Source organism: Anopheles coluzzii, chromosome 2 (assembly GCF_943734685.1).
Source record: "Anopheles coluzzii chromosome 2, AcolN3, whole genome shotgun sequence".
In the NCBI taxonomy this organism is placed as follows: Eukaryota; Metazoa; Arthropoda; class Insecta; order Diptera; family Culicidae; genus Anopheles; species Anopheles coluzzii.
The window spans coordinates 14,872,572-14,891,234 of NC_064670.1; the positions used below are offsets into that span (position 1 = coordinate 14,872,572).

General features: G+C 46.6%; 1 protein-coding gene across 2 annotated transcripts; it reads left to right on the forward strand.

The window, feature by feature from the left end:
- Positions 1-1,470: 1,470 nt before the first annotated feature.
- LOC120951303 (neuroligin-3) lies at positions 1,471-14,841 on the forward strand. Of its 2 annotated transcripts, none has more exons than XM_049605203.1 (13): positions 1,471-2,143; positions 2,233-2,453; positions 2,728-2,883; positions 5,001-5,189; positions 5,279-5,474; positions 7,775-7,879; positions 8,147-8,342; positions 10,433-10,621; positions 11,461-11,603; positions 11,790-12,391; positions 12,563-12,712; positions 12,800-12,922; positions 13,222-14,841. In XM_049605203.1, exons 1-13 carry the CDS (start codon positions 1,857-1,859, stop codon positions 14,466-14,468), a joined length of 3,804 nt encoding a protein of 1,267 aa, XP_049461160.1. In that variant the 5' UTR covers positions 1,471-1,856; the 3' UTR covers positions 14,469-14,841. The 2 variants fall into 2 exon arrangements, with proteins under 2 accessions (XP_049461160.1, XP_049461159.1); XM_049605202.1 differs by having other exon boundaries at positions 1,472-2,143; positions 2,725-2,883.
- Positions 14,842-18,663: the final 3,822 nt, after the last annotated feature.

The window sequence follows — 18,663 nt, forward strand, 5'->3', positions numbered from 1 at the left end:
TCGTACCACGCCCCCCCCCCCGGCAAGACCCCCTGCCGTGGCCTAGTTTAGTGGGGGTCGCAACGTGTGTGTGCTGCATTGTGCATACATAACCCCCAGCAACCCGAGAGAGAGAGAGAGAGAGAGAGAGAGAGAGGGACAAAGAGGACGGGAGACGTGTCGCCGCTTAAGTACACAAGTACCCGGCAGCCCGTTAAGCATCCCGCACCGTGCAGCATCACTGTCAATTTGGGAAATCGGTTGCCAAACGGTTTCCGGAGCATGCCCTGCGTTCCCATTTCCCGTTCCGGGTTTGCGCTGGAAGGTGGTACAAGAAATATCAGTACGCCTCACACTAGCGCACGCCGAGAGTGAATAGCAAGAAAAAACCTATCCTAACCCCTACCGTTTAATAGACCTGCAGTGCAGAAGCACTAACAAAAAACGAAGGTGATTTTCTCACCGCGTCAGCTACGCGCCGCACCGAGCCGCACCGTGGCACCCGGAAAGCGGTCCAAATTGTTAATCAACCGTTACGGAACCGGCGGTACGCGCGTTTGCTTGGACTTGTTGCGAGCGGCGGCCCTCGTTTTTCGTACCATCACAGGATGCTAATGGAGTATGTAATGTGTGATGCTCGGGACCGCTTTGGGTCGTTTCGGGACGTTATCATTTAGTTCTCGTTTATTGTTTCGCTGTTTTTTTTATTACGATTTTCAACCTTATCGATAACGTGGTTCGCAAAATGGATGCAACGCCAAGCCGCCACCGGCCCGTTTGTGATGACTGTTTGGATAGATGAAATGAGGTTATGAAATATGCAAAGCATCATCATCATGCCCAAGAAGCATCATGCGAAGCGCCACCGACAGTGAACGCTCCGAGCAGGAAGGGCCAGCCACCGGCTCCACTCCCCCACCTCCCCCCCCCCCCCGTTTCTTTTCTTTGCAAACCGGAGGTGGTGGAAGTTGTTCTGGCTCTGATGCTGGCGTGTAGATATTGAATGCCGGATCCTTTTTAGTCCGTAACCCATCACAGGGCGCAGGATACGCATCGGTAAACCATCAACCATTATCCTATTCATGCGCGGGTGCCGCTATGGGTGGGACGTCTTTTGTGCCGTCCCCATCTCAAGGAGTGAAAGTTTGCTGACTTCCGGACCGCAATTGATAAAAAAAACGGGTAGTTTATTGTGCGACGAGTGGAATGAAAAGTAGTCGAGAGTAAACATTTAATCCCAGTGGCAGAATGCATCTTTTTAATGATGGAATATCAAAAGCCTGCAACGGTGCGCAAACATGTTGTGTGGTGTATTTTCTTCCTTCCGCAGTGCATTTTTATACAGAAAACATTAATTACTGTTCCCTCCCGAATGGTTCTCGCAGATGGCAGTGTGTCATCACTTTGCGGTCTTTGACATTTACACCCTGGTGCTGCACCAGACCTGGGCGCTGGTCCGTCTATAAAACGGGCAGCTCCGGGACCGTGCCGGCGTAGTTCTGCGTAGGTGCTCCGTGCGAGCAGATCCGGGATCTGTGGTTCACCCGCTTTTCCGCGGATGGACACCAGTGATTGATCTAGTGCTGTGACTGTGACTGTCGATCTACAAGCCATGTAGAGAGTAACGTTTTGCCACTTCCGGTTTTCTTCCATCTCCAGGGTGCCGATCGATCCGTCCTGGTATGGCTGAATGGTGGTGAGCGGGACAGCAGCAAGCCGAACCCGGCCATCGCCCAGCCCGCGGACCACGGCAATGGTCGTCGGCGCCGTCGCCCGCGTCGCCGGTTGGGATAGTGCGGGGAGCAACGGGCCCGCCACCGAAGCATGCTAGTGCCGCATCCGCTTCCGACTACGGTCCAATAACGATCGCGCCGCCAATGAAGGCACTCGGGAGACGCGCGGACGGACGGCAACACGATCGGCAACTGGCTGTAGTCTTCCTGCTACTCACGCTATGGCTTACCGGGGCGGGCAGAATGGTGCCGACGGGCGTGGCCGGCACTGGCCCCGGGCCTGCCACCTCGCTCAACAACATCACCTATAGCAACAGCTTGGTCAAGACGAAGTATGGACCACTGCGCGGCATCGTCTTCCGGACGGTGCCGGTGGTCGTCGAGGGCTTCCTGGGTGTACCGTACGCGTCACCTCCAATCGGCAGTCTTAGGTAGGTATGGGCGTTGTCTGGGATGGTGCTCCGATTAGGTTTTGCTAATCGTGTTGATTTTTTTTTTTGTGTTTGCGCCACCGTCCCAGGTACATGCCACCAGTAACGCCGTCTACGTGGAAGGCGCCACGGTTGGTCGATCGGTTTGCGCCCGTCTGCCCGCAGAAGCTGCCCAAGCTGGACGGTACCGATGCGGGCGTGCTGGGCGATCTGCCGATCGATCGACTGAAGCAGCTCCGGCGGCTGGTACCGACGCTGGTCAACCAGTCGGAGGACTGTCTGTATCTTAATCTGTACGTGCCACACGCAGGTAAGCGCCACAGTGACTCACCGACCCACGTTGATGCCATGTGCCAAGAAGTGCATCCTCGGACCGGCCTCAATTCCGTAGTGCATTGCAGTGTAGAACGGTTACAAGCACGACTGCAAGCATTGTGGGAGTGAAGCCGTCCGCAGGAACCAACAACGTTCGTGTGCGAGTGTAGCGGGCATGTCCCATCAAATGGTACCCTTGCTTTGTCCTAACTTTAACTACGGTCGATGTACTCTCTGTCCATTAAACTGCAACACGCGGCACTCAGAAGATACAGCACATCGGCCAGATCACCTCAAACCATCAATTGTATATATCCATGGCGAGTCCTACGAGTGGAACTCTGGCAACCATTACGATGGTTCAACGCTTGCAATGAACGGGAATGTTATCGTAGTTACAATAAATTTTAGGCTAGGAGTTTTAGGTAAGTACGACGCCCCGCCTCTCCTTTTCTTAATCCCGTCCCCATCCCTCCCTTTGCTCTCCTTTTCATTCGCCCACTCTATCTTTGCCACATTCCCATCGTAATCGCCGTGCTCATCGGAAGCGCTCCACTAGATAAATACCCTCATTTGATGTTTTCTTTTCGCAACAACAAAAGGAAAACTTTCCAATAAAGCTCACAAACTTCCAGACAGCAGGTGTGTTGTGTTTATGTGTTGTTCTTTCTTTTTTGTTTCGAAAAAACTTCATGCTCCCGTGTCCTGTGTCATTGTTGGTATTGTTGCACAGAAACTGTTGACATTTTTATGAAGTTTGTTTGCACGACTTGAGCAATAATGAGGAGCACAGGGCGGGGCACATCTGTTTACCGCTGGCGGGGTTTTGAGGATGCCCAAAATGTGTGTGTCGTTTGCAGATACTATTTCCCTGAATACAATGTTTCACGATGTGCAGCCAAAGCACGTGGTGTATGGCAGCAAAAAGAAAGCGAATCATTCACATTGTGGCTTTCGTCGGAACGAGCCGAGGGAGTGAGTGAATGAACTTCATGGTCGGAAAAACTTTGGTTGTATAGGGTCGTGTAGCGTTTAGCTTAAGTGGAGAGATGATTGCAAGGGCAATGCTTAACTTTTGACGAGAACGCGCACACCAAACAGAAAGACAAATAAAACACTGACCGGGCTGGATAGATGGACACAGTCTCGTGTGACGACTCAATACGACTCGATACGACAAGGAAAATAGTACTTGATTTCATTGATTGATCTATGTAACAACCATGGTCAATAGTGCAGAATACATCATTGGTGATCTTGTTTAGCGCCTGAAGGTATGCGTGAGAGTTACTAAGTATGCTTTTGTAATTAGTTTTATAGCAAAAAAATGAACTTCTGATTGAAAATGATACAAATATTATTAGAAAATAATAAACTGTACATGCGCTCCACTTTCGCGTGTCAGGCAAGGGCGAAAGATTGCTTATACCACAAAATAAGTTCACTTATTGCATACTTCTAGGCGTTCGACAAGACGCTCTTAATGCACGCCGCGTTCAATTGTAGGCAAATTACATTTTGGCACTTTGAAAATCTTTTTAAATACAACTAACTGCTGTTTAACGTAGCACCTTAAAACGAAATTAAACAAACATATTTACTACAAATTATGAGCGATTAGTTACGCTATATTGAAGATAAACGATGTTCAGATTCAACTCATTATTTGTAAAGTTATACAAAATAACAAAATACAAAATAGGATTGTATTAGTGTCACAGTAAAACAAGTAAAAATTCATTATGCAAATCGTTACCGTCATTTTTTCCATTACAAAGCATCATGAGCGGTGTCATTTTTACCACCGTTCCCGATCCTGTCTCACGGCACAGAGTCAATTAAAAGCTGGAACTGACTTTCGAACGAACTAACTTTCCTCCAATTAAGAAAACCACAGAAAATTAAAAAGCATACAACGCACAAACACGGCAACTTGCCGCTGACTGACAATCCAAACTTTAAGCGACTATTTCCGCGATGAAAAGTTGTACGCGAAGCGAACGGACAAGTAAACAATCCGAAAGCGGTATCCTTTCAGCCGGGGGTTTTTATTTACTTGCTATGATTGCATCGAGTTCAAACTCGAAGCAGAAGCGTCGCTTGCCATTCGCAAGAAAACGAAGACACTAAACGCAACGGACGCAACGTCCATTTCGTGGAATGAAATCTTGCAAATTAGCAAGATCATTATCTTGTGGGGGAGTTTCGTTGCTTTTTCGCTGCTTTTTTTTGCTCTTTTTCCCTCCATTGTTCATAGTTTGCGCTTCAGTTTTCCCGACCGAAAGCGGTAGTACGCTTTGGTCCGGTCGTTGGGAAACAATATTCTTCGCATCAAATGGACGGTGCAATTGGAAATGGAAGAGAACTCAAATAAAGCGCTAAAGCGACACCGTTACCCGAGCGACTAGCCAAACCAGAGCAGAGATGGTGAGCACGGTGGAGCACGATTGCGTAGGCTAAGCGCCCCAGTCTGTCAAGGGAGCAGCGTTTTTCCTTTCCGACTTTCAACCAATATTGTCCGTCGTTTGGTTCGTTGTGCTAGGTTTTTTGAAAACTGGTGCTAAGGGAAGTGCTCAGGGCAACTTCGGACTGATGGATCTCGTGGCCGGGCTGCACTGGTTGCGCGAAAATCTGGTCGCCTTCGGGGGCGACCCGGCAAAGATTACGCTGATGGGGCACGGGACCGGTGCGGCTCTCGCCAACATCCTCGCCGTCTCGCCGGTGGCAGGAGGTAAGTTGGTTTTTTTATCACTGTTGTTCCTCCCAGTGTTTTCTCCCGAACGGTTCCTTCAAGCTGCTGGCTTTCTCTTTCTCTCTCAGATCTGATTCACCGCGTGGTGCTGCTGAGCGGGTCCGCCCTTTCACCGTGGGCCATCCAGCGGGATCCGCTGTCCGTGAAGCGCAAAGTTGCCCAACAGACCTCATGCACGGGCGACGTAGTGAACGAAGATTTGGCCCCCTGTTTGCGGACCAAATCACTTGCGGAGCTTATGAATATATCGTTGAGTAGTCCTAGGTAAGTTTACTTTGTTTTTTTTTTCTAATTCTTATGTCCAGCTCCGCTCCCGCTTCATTGTACCGCCTTGCTCGCCCGTTCCGTGTTGGTTTTTTTCCGATGTGAAAGTCACTTTTATTGCCAGCTCCCACTGAAGGGGGTTTCCTGATCCGCCTTTCCGCGGTGGTAGAGGGAAAAGGAAAAAGGCTCACCCGGGCAACCGACCTGGTCGTCCATTAATTTTACATCATAAATGTTTCATGCTGTCCTCGGAGTGTTTATGCTTTTAATGAGGGGTTTTACCACGGTCACCACGTTTCTCGGTCGCTTGGACCTTTCTCGGCGTAGTGTTTGCGTACGATTTGGCCTTTTGTGTGTGTATGAGTGTTTGTAGCCAAACCAAAAGTTATGAGCCAATGGGCTAATTGTTACTTTATGGGATTTTAAAAGTGTTTTACGATTACAGTAATGTTGTTTGATTATTACTATGTTTTGGAAAGCCCCGAAACTCCAAATTGGAATTAATGGACTGTATACAAACACGATAAAGAGTTTAATCGATGAATTGCTTGAAGTGCGGGTAATAATGCTGTTTCAGGGATAGTAGATTGCCGATTGAGGTATTTTTAGTTAATTGCATACATTTAGGCGCATAACGAATACTAATTCGTATTATGTATTGCCCAAGAATTACTAGGCAAAACACGATTTGTTAAATGTTTTTAGTTTTTTCTAATAAATTACCATTTGATTCAAAAATTGCTTCGCACAAAAAAAATTGTTTTTTGTAAGAAAATATTACTCTATATTATTTGCATTGTTAAACTGGTACAAAATGTCCAATGCACTAAAACATAATTAACGAATATAAAATGAAAATTCTAATAGTAATATTATAGTAATATCAGTAGCTATCGGACAGGTTATTAACATAATCGTATGCAAATTGACATATTTATAATGAATGTTACTGTCAACCAGCGATGAAATAATAAAATATTTAAAAATGCAAGAGAAGCAATTAAAAGTAATTATGCTCTTAAGAGCGGTTTCAATTTTTTTTTATTGGTTTTAATGCACCTTAATTGCAATGCGGTGCTGTCACTGAAATTAGCGTACAAAATAATCACCTCGCATCTTCACGGAACTATGTAATTCATCTACCTCGTGCGCTTGTTAAAATTATCTTATAATTTTAATAACATAGTTAACATACGCCTATTGAAAATAGTATGACCTCGTTGGCTCTTTAGCTGCAGCGAGTCGCCCGAATGTTTGCTAACCGCTTCCCAGAACGCTCAATATTTGCCGTATGAAAAGTTAATTCACTCGTTCGGCTTGCTCGTACCGATTACCTTCCCGTACCTATCATTAGTATGTATTATGCGTCTGCAGCTGCCTACGTTTCAATTATTTCCAGCAAAGGGGTTTTGGTGGAATCCTTTCACCCTACACCGATTACAATGTACATCGAGCGAATTTGTTGAATGTTTTAATTTGATTGCTACTCACTCTCATTCGCATGTCGGTGGGCACGAGGTTTGTTAATTGAATGCAATATATACTTCAAACGTGATTAAAACTGTTTCACAAATCTGTGCCAAGCGTGTGCGCAGCGGTTGATATTCGTAATGATGACACAAGGCTTATGTATGTAGCTTATTTTCGCTACTATAAGTAGTATATTAAAGTGGGCCTACAGCTGTACAAAATTGTACTAAAGCGTAAAACAATAATTCGTACATGTAGTTTAACTTTTGTTTTAAAAAAATTGGCCTTAACAAGCATTTCCTGTACGCATGAATGTCGAAACGGTAGAGCGAACTTTACACTCTAACTTTTCGTACCCATAACCGACTCACTTTCGACCGACACCGAGGTTGTCGTTGGAGTGTACAGTTTTGTTTCTGCTGCCTTGCTGCCACTTAAAACTTTCCTACATGTGTTATACCGGTCCCAGAACGGTACGAACTCATCCATTAAAGTGCACTAAGTGTAAACACAAATTGGGGCGTTGTCGGTTTCGGCAATGGTGCGTACCAAACGCACCATTTATTCCATTACTGTGCTGAAACAAAAGTGCAAATCAACTTAAAAATCACCAATTTTTTTATCTACTGTTCGTATTGTATTAAATAGAAAATTTATTAATTCCTCAAATAAATATCATTTACTCGGGAACTCTCCCGGCCCGGGGTCACGGTACATTCGGACGCGAGCAAATATCAACAAACTCTCCCATCCACCGATAATGATTATCCTGTGCTGTGATTTTTAATTTCCTACCTTTCATTTACCGGCCGCTCCCGGCGGCAAAACAGATTTTTGCCAGGATTTGCACCGTTTGTCGACGGAACCGTCATAACACCGGCCAAAGCGGCCGTTATTAATAATCTTAAAATACCGACCGACTCCGCCATCGCCAGGTAAGATGCTGATGATGATGATAATAACAATAATGATGATGATGATAGTGATGATGTTGGTGGTGGTGGTGGTGATGATGACGACGATGTTTGGAGGCACGACCTGCTACCACCACCCCCATCACCATATCATCATTCTCCGCACGATCACACGTCCCTCCTCCCTGACTGACCTTTGCACCGCGAGGAACTTTACCTTTGCGTAAAGTTTTACACTCAACGCTATTCTGCTGATTTCGTTCCCATTTCCCACATTCCTCCACGCAGTACCAGCGGCATCGAGTTCAGCAACTTCCACAAGCAGGACGTCCTGTTCGGGCTGACGACGTACGAGTCCTACCTCGAGCTGACGGCGGCAGATCTCGAGTTCGGTTTCAACGAAACCAAGCGCGACCGCATCCTGCGCACCTTCGTACGCAACACCTACCGGTATCATCTGAACGAGATCTACTCGGCACTGAAGGTAAGGTAGTGGCGGACTCGGCACCGGTACAGTAGCGGGCGGCGGTAGTGTTTCGCCCGTGGCTGTGGTTAGCTCCCGGTTCGGGTCGGGGTTTGCTTTCAGCACACGCGAAACCGCAGTCAAAGTGAGAGCGTAAACTATCTTTAAGCAAATTCGGTTTAATTCCTCAACCCGAACGCGCGGTTCGCAGCCGTTTCGTCGCTGGCCCGCGCTAAGTTGATACTTCAAACAGGCGGGAGAGAAAAAAAACCCCCCAGCAAAATAACAACTCCGGAAGGCCAGAGGCTGTCGGAAGTTGTCTGGTTGGAGGTGAATAATGAAACTCAAACTTGACGGTGGTTTGAGCCAAAATGAAGCCAACAGGAGAGATAGAGAGGGAGGGGGGGGGGTTAAAAAATGTGCCGAGGAAAAGGGGGGAGTTGCTTACGGTACGATAACGCGCGCGCTCTCCGATTTTCCGACCGCTGCTGGTGGTCGCACGTTTTAATCAATAAAAAGCAATTTAATTATTTAGAGGCAAACGGTACAAACACCGGAGCTTCAAACATTTTATACCATATTGAAGTTCCATCGAAGATGGTTTCCTTTTTGAAGTTTCTAGAGAACCGGCAGAGGCGGTAGTGTGCAGGGTTAGTAGCGCAATCCTGAGTGTTGAATTTTGGTCAAATGTTTATCGAGTTCTTTACCCTTTCTTTTTATGTTGCGCATATTTTTTGGTATATGGTATAGGCTGTGAGAATATAGTTTATTTTTTTATTCAGAAAGAACGGCTTTGGTCGTATTGCTTAAGAATATAGATTATTTAACTAAATAAAATTAAATATTTCATCATATAATAATACATAGCATGTACATCTAGATAGAAAAGCTAAGCGCCGAAAGTTATGCAACATGACTATTTTTGAAAATTGATTAATTATTTAAAAAAGACGAATGTTTTTAAATTAAGTACCGTACAAAACATGCCACAGAAAATTGAATTGGACTGTGAAAATGTGACTACATATGATAAAAAAGATACAAAATATCCCATGTTTCGTTTAGATATCGCAAAAACCCCAACCAGAGAAACCCTGCAAAGGCACTGCTAACGTGGGAACAAGTGAAACCGGCCACTCTTCTCGCCGTCTTGCTTGTCTTTCATGCAACTTTAATTAGAATGAAAGCAAAGCTCTTAAGCTCAGTGGTTACAGTATACGCAACTACACGTTTTATTTGCCATCTGGATTCACTTGAAAGTTGCTCTTGAAAAAACAAAAATGCTTAAGCTCGGAACTAAATCCCTCTCAAGCCTATTTGAGGTTTTCCTATGCCTGCCTTTCCTTCGAAAACTTCGAAGCTATCGAAAAGTGCTCTTAAACCTTTGACTACCAGCAGCATTTTGGGGAGTCTTACAATATACCTTTAAATTGATTAGCCAAAGCAAATTAATGACTAGGGGGTAAGTGGCACCGGCGCTGCTAAGCGGCAAACCGGCTAGTGTTGCTAAATTAATCACAAAAAATCTTATTAACGCTTCGCCCAAACCGTGTGCAGGCAAGTGAAGCACAGGGAACGGCTCAAATCCATAAATTGGTAATTATCTCATAAAAAGGGTGCTGAAAGTCGCGGCAGGGCGGCCCCCGAAATCGAATTCCTCGCTGCAGAATGTTCGATCCCGTTTCCCAACACGCCGGGCGCGCGATGAAAGGATCGCGCCAAAGAGCGAATGGCAGAAAATAAATGCCCGAACCGAGCCAACTGTCAGGGACATTTATTTTGTCCTTCATTTTCGATTTCCCGCCGTGCCGCCAAACGCCTTCGGAAGAAATAACTTTTATCTAGCGAATAAGAAAAGGACAGATTTGCCACAGCGCGGGCGGAGGTTAACATTTCTTCCCCTTCTCTCCGTCTGAAACTGTGGTAACGAACACGAGTTTTGCGTTTTATTCTTGCCCTTCCCCCGTTGCTGGTGGTTGGTGTTTAGCTGAGGGTTGATTGATTTTTCAATTATCCTCACCAAAAAAAAAAAACCCCCCATGAGGATTTGACAGTGCTAATGTATTTTCGGTATTTTTTATTTATTTTTCTTGCCTCACTTTACTTTGCAGAACGAATACACCAACTGGGAACGGTCGCCCAGAAGCGCCTACGGATACCGGGACGCAGTGTTGGAGCTGCTGAGCGACGGGCTGACGGCGGCACCGCTCGTGCAGCTAAGCCACCTGCACAGTCTCCAGGGTGGACGGTCGTACTTTCTCCACTTTAAGCACCAGTCGCACGAGTGGAAGTTTCCCCAGGTAAAGCGTATTAGCGTTAAATGTTTTAATACTACAGAAGCCGTGCAACAGGTACTATACAGATAAGACTTCATTGAGCGTGGCACGTGGTTTGAACTGCACCAAGCGGAATAGTTTTGTCGTGCAAATTGCATACTTTACGGTTAGTTTGTATGTTGCGCTTTGGTTGGAATGCTCAGTGTCGCCTAAAGATATGCAATATGTGTAGCTTTTTATTGCAAATAGGCTATGCTACAAAATGAAAACCCCTGTTGCATTGCCGAAATGAGGGAAAAAGAGTTTATTTGTCATGAGCAACCCTTTCCAGACTTCATACATCAGCAAAGTGCATTTACCAGTAGCAGTTGATAGTACACGAATGTTGTTGATCTCGAGTCTAATTTAGGACTTTAGGACTTTCCGATTGACATCAAAGGGTCAAATAGTATGGAATTAATCCTGCCATAAATAATTTCTTGTGAGGCCAAGAGGCAACGTTCAAACCCCGAGCGAGAGATGTTTTCTCCTATTGCACTCTGCATAACCCACTTACTGCAGACAGAATTCCGGACCGCTTTCATTAAAATGTCATACTGGCCCGGTAGTGGTTCTAGAAATTCTTTCATGTACTTGCTTCCGGTTTGATCCAACCGAACCTTGTTACCATTGCATCTGTAATCACATCGCTGCTGTTGAATGCTGGTGACACATTTTGCCGGACAATCAAGTCATTTTAAGTTGTTCCAAGTCGTAGTGGTCGTAGCGTACCGTCTGCCAAGCTCATAAAATTAATTTTCTCAAGTTAGTAAAGTGCGTTCTATTTCCTTTGTCGCTCTGCTTTCTCTCTCATGGCTCCTCAGCGAACTGGGTCCGTTCGAGGCGAGGATGTGCCTTTTGCATTAGGATTCTCACCATCACCGATGTTTCCACTCACCCTCACCCGGCTGGACATGCAGGTCAGCAGTACCGTGATGCGCTATTTGTGTAATTTTGTAAAAACAGGGTACGTATCCGTCATCCGTGGCGCAATGGGAATAGCACCGAAAACCAATGGCGAGCCACCCGGTGGCCGTTGTCTCATTTAACGCTCATAGTCAAGTTTTCAAGCGCTGCTCGGCTGCGTTGCGCACCACTCATCACCGTTTTACCGTTTTATGTTATCTTTCCTCCACGTCCACCTCCCTTCCAGAAACCCGAACGGGCTTCGCACACCACGGATGGATGTGTTCGTGAACAGTAACAATAAGCGTAGCTGGAATCCGGCAAAGAAACCACACAACGAGACGCTCATGCGCCAGCTGGTGTCATCCTTTCGCCAGCAGGATCCACCGCCCCAACCGCGAAACCCACTTCCGGGCATGCCGGCCCAACCGTTGCTAACGCCCGAGCAGGCGTTGATGCAGCAGCAGCTCCAGCAGTACTACCGCAAGGAGCAACAGAGCGCCCGCCAGCCGAAGCATTCGCGCCGGAAGCGAACGAGATTTTCGAACGATCTGCAGCGGTACGGCTCGAGCGAAGGGGCCGCGTACGGTTCGAGCGAGGAGGCTGGGACGCTGGGCGGCTCGAACGGCAACGGTGGTCGGGGCGGCGATGATGAGGACGACGAGGAGGAGGAGGAGGAGGAGAACGGTGATAGACGGGACGGGGGCGAGTCGGGTGGTCGTAGTGAGACGGAGCCGAGCTACTACAGCGTGGACAGCGACTACGTGTACAGCGGGTTTACGACTATCAAGTACAACCTACCGTTCTGGGGACACTATGACACCACCAATCAGGTTTTCATGGAAATAGGTAAGCGGGAAGCGCTGGGTAATATTTACATTTACAGCACTGTGACAGCTGTGGGTTGGCCATGATGTACTCGGGAGGATACCTGGAAGAGAGTATTGGGAAAATATTGTTACACAGTTTGCTTTATTTACATTTTGTACATGTTGTTGTTGCACATTTTTACTTTTACAGGGAGCCAGGTTGTACCGAAGAGTCACTACCGAGGGCACAAACTTTCCCTCTGGCTAAGCTTGATTCCACAGCTGCACTCTTCCTTCAACATACCCGAACTGTCGATGCGACATCATCACTTTAGCGAGGAAAATCCCATGTTCTACGACGGTATGGTCCATTGCATTGCGATCCGTTGGACAATGGAGCTTAATTAAATCCTTTTTTCCGCTCTTACTCTCTGTTCTGTGTGCATAGGTCTTGTGCGGGAGCAAATCATAGAGCCGCCGCTGTTGCACATTGGCTTTGTAACATCGACCACCTCCAAAATGCACAAAACGGAAACGATTGCCTCCACCATACTGCAATCCATTTCAACGGGTATGTCATTGCAAACTGTGTTAAAAACCACATCTACGCTTAATGCATTGCATAATTGTAGGCGTTTTGTAACGAAAATTGCATACATGCAGGCTAATTATGCATTACAGCTCTTGACTGTGTTAAAAACTACACCTACGCTTAATGGATTGCATAACTGTAGGCGTTTTGTAACGCAGATTGCATACACGCATGCAAATTGTGCCCTACAGCTATTCAAATGTCCAATTTCGCGCATCATATTACCTTCTTTTAGTTATCCTTAACGCACACGAACACGCTTCTCCCCCGTTTTCCAGAGTGTCCCCCCAACATCACCTTCATCCAGACGGCTTCCGCTTCCTGGCCGCTGCACAACTCAGCGCTTCCCACCCAGCACGGTGACTCCAACCGCAGCCTGATCAACCGGCTGACGAACAGCTACCATCGCAGCTACTCGACCGCGCTGGCCATCACGATCGGCGTTGGGTGCTTTCTGCTCTTCCTCAACGTGCTGATCTTTGTCGCTATCTACTATCAGCGGGAAAAGCGCGAAAGCAACTCCCGCATGAAGATCAACCTGCTCGAGCTGGAATCGCGCCTGAACGTGGTCGAGTCGTCGTCGGGCGCGGTCGCGGCAGCAGCGGCCGCTGCCGCCGCCGCTTCCGGCGAGGTGAAGGAGGAAACGTCCTTCAGTGTTGCACCGCCACCTCACCAGGAGGACGATGGACCGGCGTCCCACACGAAGGGTGCCCCGTTACGGGTGGCTTCGAGCGCTTCCAGCACCACTGCCACTAGCGCGAAGGCAGCACCCGGCGGTGGCAGTGGCCCGAACAGCATACAGACAATCGAACTATCGCTGACACCGCACTATCACGGGCACGGTCACGCTACTTCCATGCGGCGCAGCAGCACCTCCGCCATTAAGCACTCGCACAAGTGCGAACTTCAGCAGCAGCAGCAGCAGCAGCAACATCTCTACCATCACCATCAATCGTCCTGCAGCAGCAATCGTACGGTTTCGCCGAAGAAAGTGTCCATCGTGTCGCCGAACCCATCGGACGATCAATCCTCCTCCGGATCGGCCTCCTCGCTCGGCACGGATCAGGCACCGCCACCGGTCCATACGCGCGACACCCGCAGCTACTCCGTCGTCAGCCTGCCCAAGGAGCTGTGCAACCAGTCCACCCAGTACGATCTGGCCGAAGTGTCGCATCTGCTCGTTGGCACGGGCCAGCACCCGGCACCCCGACCAACGATGGCCAGCACGGCGACCATGACACGGAGGCGCGATCTACGCGAAGACTTTCGCTCCACCCCAGCCATCGGTGGCAGCACGCGATCGTTGGCGACGGCCAAGGAGTACACACATCGCGATGGGTCCGAGCTGCACGTACCGGGTGGCAGTGGCAGTGCTGCGACAGGGATATTACGGCCTCCCTCACTGCACCAGCTGCACCATCAGCATCAGCATCTGCATCATCTGCATCAATCGCAGCAACCAACCGATGGGCCCGCCAGCTCCAGCAGCAAAAAGCGAGTGCAGATACAGGAAATTTCTGTGTAGAAATGTTCCTGCCAACATGTGATGGGAGAAAACCTCCCATTTTAGTTGTTTTTTGTTATTGTTTTTTTGTACACACGAAAGTACTGATGCGATAGGGTTCGTTCGATCGGTGGCCGAACGGGCGAACGGTTGGTGTAGGTCGAAGCTTGTACATAGAAGAAATAACTTACAAACAATGTTGTGCTGTATGAGAGCCATAATAATTGGCATCTTCCCAGAAACAGAAACAGAATTCATACTCACACACAAACAGACAGACACAGCAGCACATTGGGACAATGTGGAACGCGTGGCCGGTGCCACCAATGCGTACACCATGTGACGTTGTAACAAAACAGTGATGGAATAAAGTGGACATGGTTGATATCTGAAAAAAAAGTCTTTGAGTGTATAGTTTTTTCTTAGTTTTTATACATTCACTTTACTAGGTCAACCACGCCTTAGATTCAGCTATGAGCTTTCTCTCGAACAACTGTGCGCCTAAATGTATGCTCGTTACATTACAAATTCCAGTTCTCTTTCCGATACAGTCGTTGCCGCTAAATTTTGACTCTAACTCACTTATTTTGGTCTCGAAGGCACCAATTTTTGACAGCGTTTCACGATTTTTGCCTCGAAGGCATCAATTTTTGACAGAGCGCATCAATTTTTGCCTCGAAGGCATCAATTTTTGACTGTGAGTCAATGGCTTTATTTACAAAATTTTATGTAATTTCTGAAACTGTGTGTTCTGAAATGATTGAAATTAAGTTAAATAGTGAATAATTTTATTGATACAATTTAAAATAAAACAATTGTTTTGCCAATTTTGGCAGTTTCAATGGAGTGAAACAAATTGGCACGTATTTTCAACTGTAAACAAAAGCTTTAGAAATTCTAAAATTTCATTATTTTTTCTCAAGAAACAATCAATTTACACAGTTTTTGTATTTTTAATGAGATATGGAATGATAATTGTTTAAATTCTGTTTAAATACCTTGTAAAATTGTCATGATTCCTACAAGAGTCAAAAATTGATGACTTACAGACAAAAATAGGTGCGTTAGAGTCAAAAATTGATGCGCACTGTCAAAAATTGATGCCTTAGAGGCAAAAATTGATGCGCACTGTCAAAAATTGATGCCTTAGAGCCAAAATTAGGTGGCAACGACTGTAAAATGAAGGCTCAGCCCTCTACGTTACGCTAGCGTTACGCGTAACGCCTGTTTATCTCAAACCCAAGCAGCATTTTTTGAACGCCTCTTCAAAAGTCGTGGATGAGCAAATGGATGGATTATCATGTCTTAATATTGAATATTTTTATACTATAATGAGAAAAGCAACAATTATGAATAAAAAAGTAGAAGCTTAAAAATCGTTAATCAAGATTAGATTAATTCATAATTCATAAGTATCAAAAAACGTTATACTATTATTATTTAATGATTATTCTTTAACATTCAAAGTAATAACGACTTTAAAAATTACTATTTTAACAATTTTGAACATAAAAATTGATTTCATTAAAATAATCCTATTTTTTTTATTTGCTCATCTATTGGTGCCCTCGCACCTTATGTAGTTATGATTCAAAAAGGTCAGAAAAGTAAATTGAATATGTGATAATTATATCTTGTATATTTAATTTATTTACGTATATTTTAAATATTTTATCTTTCCTACTTATTAGAAATGTTACTCCAATTTAAAGCTTTAAGTGTTTTTAAGAAATGTCGATGCACATTTTTCATAAATCAAAATGAAACCATGAATAATAATAAACCTGCATTTTACATGTAAATTAAGAATTTTATCTCGTTGATATCATTTAATCTTAAAACAAATAGCTTACATTTTCATCGCAGTTTAACATATTTTTTGTAGTTTAGTTTATATTTTTTAGTTTGTTTAGTACACTGGTCGGTCGCGTGGATCGACAAATCGACACTGAAAATGTTGCTTGGGAATCTTTGAAGGAATCTAACGCTTCTCCAATGTAACGTAGAGGGCTGAGCTTTACTTTTACCCTCTTTCCTATATTAAATGTTATTAAATGCTATTTGTATTAAACTATTGTAAAGCTACTTTTTCCATCATTTTCCAAAAACTGCCCCATTTCTTTATCTGATTTGTTGTTGTTGCAATTTTCCTTTCAACAATTATAATTAACACGTATTCAGCTATTTAGCAATCTCCATCAAACATGTGCGGTCGTACCGATCGCATACTTTCAGGCACAATTTAACAATCTCGTGCTGATAATGCTTCAAAGCGAACTGGTTGAATGGCAGGTCAGTTAAAAGTTTTTACAGTACCATTGTTACACCTTCCAGCGAATTTATATTTCGAAGAAACAGCACGGGTGGCATTCCCTTCCCTTGTCCTACCCCCACACTCGGCAACAAGCTCGCAAATAGCAAAGTGGTTCCGCCTGGGCGCAGGATGAACCATCCACGAGTCATTTCTTTCACTGCTGTTTTCCGCCCCCCTATTTTCCCACAGGTGTACTGCTCGGTATTGGCACGCGGTGTGCCCGACGGTGAGGCTGGACGCGTTCGTTGGAATTTTCCGTCACATTTCCTGCAGCACCACCAGCAGCACCACCCCCCTTGACGGTGTGCGGAGTGCGATACTTTTTGTCCTCCCATCAGGCCAGCGGAGACAACCCACGGGCCAGGAGCTGACAACTATCAGCTTACCGGGTTCGCGCCCCACCCCAACACCATGCCGGATCTTCCTTTCCAATTCTCCGAAGCTGATGCCCCATCCTACCGGAGCAGCCTACCCGAGCGGTGGTGGTGTGCGTGTCGCACGGAAGCGGCTGAAAGTGGAGCTGCCGGCTTGGCCCGGTGTGTAGACTCGGCGGGTCATGAAGTTTCTCGAACGCGAACCGAACGCTTCACACTTCACGGGGAAACAGATTCCCCGTAGCAGCAGTCGACCGGGTGCCGAGATTGCGAACACAAAAAAAAAAACCTGACAAGAAATCATTTCTTGGCAGGGCGGACCAGCGGGTGGCGAGCGTGGTAAGTGCAGCACCGTCAAGGGCCGCGCAGGAAAACCATCCAGCGGATGCGTGGAAGAGAATTTAAACATTTCCGTTTTCTCTCCCCTCAAGGGCCTGAGCCTCCGCTCTAGTAGGCGAGCTCGTTGCTATCGCAACTGCTGTTGGTGTTGCTCCTCCTAGGGGTTGACGGTACACGCAACACACACACACATACCTGAGCCGCCTACCGGGGAGGCTTTCGGTTCGAACAATTGGCAAGCTTACCACCCCATCGGAGCGCTTCCGCCCTGTCGGCGTGTTTCTCGTGATTCGATTTTGCCGGAACCGAGAAGTAGCATCACCGGCAAGCCTGTCAGAAATCTTTCCTAAAAGGTGTGTGTGTGTGTGTGTGTGTGTATGAGAGAAAGTGGTGTTTTGGGAAGAGGGCAGATTACATTACAAAGATTCACAACCGAAACGAGCGGAGCGTGTCTGTGGCTGTGGGGCCAAATAAAGATACTTATTTATTGTCGGTCCTCTCCGCTTTGCCCCTCTTTCGATGGGCCCGAAACCGGGGGGGATGGTGGTTGCAGCGAGCGGTCCGCCGGGGTACCAAGGCAGGTGAAAGTGAAATGAACCGGATCCTTCGAACCTGCTCTGCTTCCATAGCATCCCATCGTGCCGCCACCGTAAAATAAACGCAATTCTCCCACCGTACACACCTCAAGTGTAGCTAATTATCTTACCTGCTCTTTTGCTCCTCGAGGACGCTCGAGGAGCGAGACTCTGGCTTCAATCTGCTGTTTCCGTTTCGCCGTATCGATTAAGCGAGCGCCCTTCGATTACCGGCGAAGGATGCGTGGGATGCTGGTGCACGGAAATGCGAACCATCCTCGTTTACCATCCTTTACTCCATTCCCGAAAACACCATGAGGCAAGCGGAAAGGATAAAAAAAAACCAATACCAATGTAAGCACCATTTCCATGGGAAAACTTTTCTCACCACTCGTTTCTTTTCCTCTGCACACAGCCCTTCGTCGCCGTGATCCTTGCACACCGCACCGCACTGGATTTGCGGTTGAATTTTAAGTGCTGGTTTCTCAAGACTCTTCTCCGAGGATTGATTGTTCCCTTTTTTTAGGTGTGCCCTTTTCCCTGCTTTGACACCGCACCGCGCGCAGGTCCTTCGTTCCGATCGGCAGCTGATATAGAGATAGTGGCTCTGTCGC